General features: G+C 39.0%; 1 protein-coding gene across 1 annotated transcript in view; it reads left to right on the forward strand.

Annotated features, from left to right (window-relative positions):
* The window catches only part of LOC133652620 (cytotoxic granule associated RNA binding protein TIA1-like), a 30,503-nt gene extending 24,806 nt beyond the window's left edge, over window positions 1–5,697 (forward strand). Inside the window, exon 12 of the mRNA XM_062051579.1 lies at window positions 4,535–5,697. Within this exon, the coding sequence (XP_061907563.1) occupies window positions 4,535–4,673 (139 nt within the window). The 3' untranslated portion in view covers window positions 4,674–5,697. The remainder of the gene's footprint in view (window positions 1–4,534) is intronic.
* The last annotated feature ends 303 nt before the right edge of the window (window positions 5,698–6,000 follow it).

Consider the following 6,000-nt stretch of genomic DNA (forward strand, 5'->3'; position numbering starts at 1 on the left):
AATTGATAAATGAGCTTTTAACATCACTCTTATCTTTTATTGAAGACTCTTGTTGGTGAAGACAGCAAGGAGGGTAGAGGAGAGATACCTTTGTACTTTGTTCTTCATTTTAATAGTGTTTCTCACCTTATCAAAGTGCTGGCACTCTCAACTTTCTTCGGCCCCATAGTGGCTTGTTTTGCGGTCGGTATACAATAAAAACAAAAGTACAGAGATTTAGTCATCAATGCGTGGGTTTCTTTGTTTGGGCACTCGATTTTGCGGAATGATACACTGGCAAACGGACTAGTTTGTTCTATGTAATGTTTGACCGTGCAATAACCGAGACGCTTTACTCTTTGAATCATACGAAAAGTTAGACATTTTTAGTGTTAACGACCAACATTTGCAATGTTAAGGTTGATGCGCTTTGCAAAATCACGTCAATTTGTTGCAAAACTCCACGTTTCCTTTTTGTCTAGACTTACAGCAGTGGTTCTTAACCTTGTTGGAGGTACCGAACCCCACCAGTTTCATATGCGCATTCACCGAACCCTTCTTTAGTGAAAAATAAAATGTTTTTTTTTTCAAATTCAAGACAAAGTTATATGTTTTTGGTAACACTTTAGTATGGGGAACATATTCTAAGTAACAAAGACTTAATTTAGAGTTATTTGGACACTAGGGGAACATATTCTAAGTAACAAAGACTTAATTTAGAGTTATTTGGACACCAGGGGAACATATTCTAAGTAATAAAGACTTAATTTAGAGTTATTTGGACACTAGGGGAACATATTCTAAGTAACGAAGACTTAATTTAGAGTTATTTGGACACTAGGGGAACATATTCTTAGTAATAAAGACTTAATTTAGAGTCATTTGGTTAGGGTTAGGGTCTGGGTTAGAGGGTTAGGGTTATAATACGGCCATGCCGAATAAGGCATTAATAAGTACTTAATAATGACTAGTTAAGAGCCAATATGTTACTGATTTGCATGTTTATAAGCAACTAATTAATGGTGAATATGTTCCCCATACTAAAGTGTTACCATGTTTTTTTTATGTGAATGAACCGTGCATGAACATCACCTTGTTCAAACAACAAAACCAACACAGTGCATAAACTCACAACAAATTACACACCTGCAAATCAGTCAGCTGTTGCCGTATCCGTAATACGCCGATAGGGAGACGTTTGTATTTACACGATGAGTCGGGTGTGTTTTGACCTCCGCCCGAACCCCTAAGGCTGACTCACCGAACCCAGGTTAAGAACCACTGACTTACAGTAAAGAACATCCTGTATAATGTCCTGGAGAGGATTTGTTGGAGTCAGGTTTGATTAACGTGATCAAGAAACTATGGCTAGGATAGACTTTTATTTATCCCACAATGAGGAAATTACGTTGTTGCAGTGCAGGTTTTTACATACAGTGACAGAAGTAAAGTGGAATGTAAAAGGAAAAAAATAGTAATAACTACTACATATTGCTCACTAATATGTATAGATAGAAGATAAAATACAACAAAAAAACACTAACATCTACTATTGTGTCTTCTTGCCAACCTGGTGCTACCTCATACTACCAGGGACACTGCAAAACCAAAGCATAACAATCCGAAACAAGTGATGCTACGTTCCTATCATGTGAAAAATATTTTTTTGTCGATCGTCCTGTCACCACAATAGACAATTTGCCATTTTCAGTTGCAACAGCAATATACAGCACAATTGGGTTTACACAAACAGCTGGTGCAGCACAGACAAATATCCCTGCTTTTCAATTGTGACGATTAAGTGTTCCCTATAAACTTCATGTGGTCTTTTTTTTTTCTGTGACTCATGTCATTGTTTTACCCCCAATTGATTTGCTCTGACTTTCTTCTATCAATAATAAAAATCACCTGGAAGTTTAAATTTGTACAGGAGTGTCAGAAAGATGTTTAAAAAAAAATGTATTCATATTCTTGCCAATGTACAGTGACGTTTTGTGCAGCCCCACCAATAAACCAACCGTTTGTTGTACACGGTCCAAGTTGTTGAGCATCCATACAAAATTGTGAGCTTGATTTGTGTAGTCGTTGGTTAAAGTTAGAGATGTCCGATAATGGCTTTTTTGCCGATATTCCGATATTGTCCAACGCAATCGATCCTGTCTCAGAGCCAGCCAATGAGGTCAAGTTTGAAGTCACGTGACACAGGTCTTGCATTAAAATAAGGCAGTTAATTGGGCTACCTTGGCATAATACAATATCATTAAAATTGGATATTTTCAACCTATAGAATATGTTCCAATGGTTATAATCTTTTGAGTGACATACGGGTTACTACTGGAGATGTCCGATAATGGCTTTTTTGCCGATATTCCGATATTGTCCAACTCTTGATTACCGATTCCGATATCAACCGATACCGATATATACAGTTGTGGAATTAGCACGTTATTATGTCTAATTTTTTTGGTGATGCCCCGCTGGATGCATTAAACAATGTAACAAGGTTTTCCAAAATAAATCAACTCAAGTTATGGGAAAAAAAATGCCAACATGGCACTGCCATATTTATTATTGAAGTCACAAAGTGCATTATTTTTTTTAAACATGCCTCAAAACAGCAGCTTGGAATTTGGGACATGCTCTCCCTGAGAGAGCATGTGGAGGTTGAGGTGGGTGGGGGTAGCGGGGGGTGTGCCGTATTTTCCGGAGTATAAGTCGCACCGGCCGAAAATGCATAATAAAGAAGGAAAAAAACATATATAAGTCGCACTGGAGTATAAATCGCATTTTTTGGGGAAATTTATTTGATAAAAGCCAACACCAAGAATAGACATTTGTAAGGCAATTTAAAATAAATAAACAATAGTGAACAACAGGCTGAATAAGTGTACGTTATATGAGACATAAATAACCAACTGAGAACGTGCCTGGTATGTTAACGTAACATATTATGGTAAGAGTCATTCAAATAACTATAACATATAGAACATGCTATACGTTTACCAAACAATCTGTCACTCCTAATCGCTAAATCCCATGAAATCTTATACGTCTAGTCTCTTACGTGAATGAGCTAAATAATATTATTTGATATTTTACGGTAATGTGTTAATAATTTCACACATACTACCGTTCAAAAGTTTGGGGTCAACCAAACAATTTTGTGGAATAGCCTTCATTTATAAGAACAAGAATAGACTGTCAAGTTTCAAATGAAAGTTCTCTTTTTCTGGCCATTTTGAGCGTTTAATTGACCCCACAAATGTGATGCTCCAGAAACTCAATCTGCTCAAAGGAAGGTCAGTTTTGTAGCTTCTGTAACGAGCTAAACTGTTTTCAGATGTGTGAACATGATTGCACAAGGGTTTTCTAATCATCAATTAGCCTTCTGAGCCAATGAGCAAACACATTGTACCATTAGAACACTGGAGTGATAGTTGCTGGAAATGGGCCTCTATACACCTATGTAGATATTGCACCAAAAACCAGACATTTGCAGCTAGAATAGTCATTTACCACATTAGCAATGTATAGAGTGTATTTCTTTAAAGTTAAGACTAGTTTAAAGTTATCTTCATTGAAAGTAGATATTGCACCAAAAACCAGACATTTGCAGCTAGAATAGTCATTTACCACATTAGCAATGTATAGAGTGTATTTCTTTAAAGTTAAGACTAGTTTAAAGTTATCTTCATTGAAAAGTACAGTGCTTTTCCTTCAAAAATAAGGACATTTCAATGTGACCCCAAACTTTTGAACGGTAGTGTAAGTCGCTCCTGAGTATAAGTCGCACCCCCGGCCCGGCCAAACTATGAAAAAAACTGCGACTTATAGTCCGAAAAATACGGTATATTGTAGCGTCCCGGAAGAGTTAGTGCTGCAAGGGGTTCCGGGTATTTGTTCTGTTGCGTTTATGTTGTGTTACGGTGCGGATGTTCTCCCGAAATGTGTTTGTCATTCTTGTTTGGTGTGGGTTCACAGTGTGGCGCGTATTCGTAACAGTGTTGAAGTTGTTTATACGTTCACCCTCAGTGTGACCTGAATGGCTGTTGACTAAGTATGGATTGCATTCACTTGTGTGTGTGAAAAGCCGTAGATATTAAAAGTGCCTTTAAGGTTTATTGGCGCTCTGTACTTCTCCCTACGTCCGTGTACACAGCGGCGTTTTAAAAAGTCTTACATTTTACTTTTTGAAACCGATACCGATAATTTTGATACCGATAATTTCCGATGTTACATTTTAAAGCATCTCTAGTTAAAGTGGATCATTTTGTAACGTCTGATGCTTGTTGGTAGTTTGGAGAGGGAGTTCAAACAACCATTTTCTTATTTTATGTTTTTAATCACCCCCATTTTGTTTTCCTTCTTTCTATTTGTTTCTGCCTCTAGTCCTTGTTTGCTTTTCTGTCCTCCATTCAAGCTTGTCCAGACTCTAGTAACTCTTAAGTGTCTTTGGCGCCCCCCCCCCCCTTCGCCTCATCTCTTCTAACCTGCCGGCATTTTGTCTTCTCTTGTCTTGTCTCTCTCTCTCTCTCTTTACCCTCCTTTTCCGCAGTCACTTACCGGCCAATGCTGGGTGGACTGGCATGAGCGCCATCAGTAACGGTGGGGTTATGGAGGCCGCACAGGGATTGAATGGGAGTATGTTGGCCAACCAGCCCGGTATGGGAGCCGCAGGATACCCCACACACTAATAAGGGGGGGACAGAAACGGAGATATGTCAACAGTCAGCCTTTTTGGGGGGGCATTAAGATGCCCTGCAGGGCTGCGTTATCACCACCTCCCCTTTTTGGCTGGACTAAGTCTTACTAGGATGTGGCTCTGAACGGGAAGGTTGACTTCTATTGGAGATGTAAATGGGACTTCTTTGAGGGGAGGATTTTGAGCCACACGGGTTTTACACCCCCTGTGTTAGCCAAGACTGGCTGAGATCCAGGGCTCTTACTGTTTTTAAGTTAACTGCAAATGACTTTTTCCACCCCAGGATTTTACAAATTGCTTCCACTTTCGTTTTTTTTTTAAAAAAAAGTGAATTTTGCTGAGTTCTTTGAGGAATGAAAATGTCTATTGCAGGGATTGTTGCCACTGCCGTTTCTCTGTAAAGGCAGATCAATATTGCACAGGTTTCCCCCTTTCTTCTTCTTGAGCAATCTACCAAAATATATTTTTTATTTTGGACAGCCTCAAATCTCTTTTAGCCTCGTGTAAATAAGTCTTCATTGGAAAATGATGTAAGTAAAATGCCACTGCTGAGTGTGGGTGCTTGCTTTCATTTAGCTTGGCACAACTTTAGCAGTGAACTCTCATAATGTGCGTAGCGGAACGTGACAAAGGATTCTTCCATGCAGGGACTCGGATAGCATTGCCCTGCAGTGCAGGCTTCAAACGTTTTGACACAATCTTAATGTAAAGAAACATGTTGGACTCTTGTTTTTTCTATGGATGCCAGTATTTTATATCAAAAGTCAGAGGATCATTCAACCTTTACAACCTGCTCTGTTTGTCATAGAGAAGCGAGGCCTACATTGCTGTTGCCTTATGGAGCTGCTTTCTTTTAGCTAATAAAATACTTAGACTTTTTTTTTTGTATTAGGCAGTGCCTGCAGTTTTCTTCAGACCCTTTTGTCTAGGAAGGAGTTAGCCCTGAGAACTGATGACTCTGCTACTGTATTCTGTGTTTTTCTTGCTTTTGTCCTATTAAAATGCGAATGCACACAGCTACACGTTTTTCCATTTATTCTCACAGGAGTCTGACCCTGCTAAATATTTGTCAGATGTATTTATTTTTCTGTATGGTTGTCACATAAAAATCCAGAATTGAATTCAAAGTCTCCCTACTAACCCACCAGTGCCTCCATGGAAATTCCCCCCTCTACCTCAAAGAACTACCGTATTTTTCGGAGTATAAGTCGCTCCGGAGTATAAGTCGCTCCGGCCGAAAATGCATAATGAAGGAAAAAAACACAAGTCGCACTGGAGCAGGGGTCACCAACCTTTTTGAAACCAAGAGCTACTTCTTG

The sequence above is a fragment of the Entelurus aequoreus genome, linkage group LG06 (genome assembly GCF_033978785.1).
Source record: "Entelurus aequoreus isolate RoL-2023_Sb linkage group LG06, RoL_Eaeq_v1.1, whole genome shotgun sequence".
NCBI lineage: Eukaryota > Metazoa > Chordata > Actinopteri > Syngnathiformes > Syngnathidae > Entelurus > Entelurus aequoreus.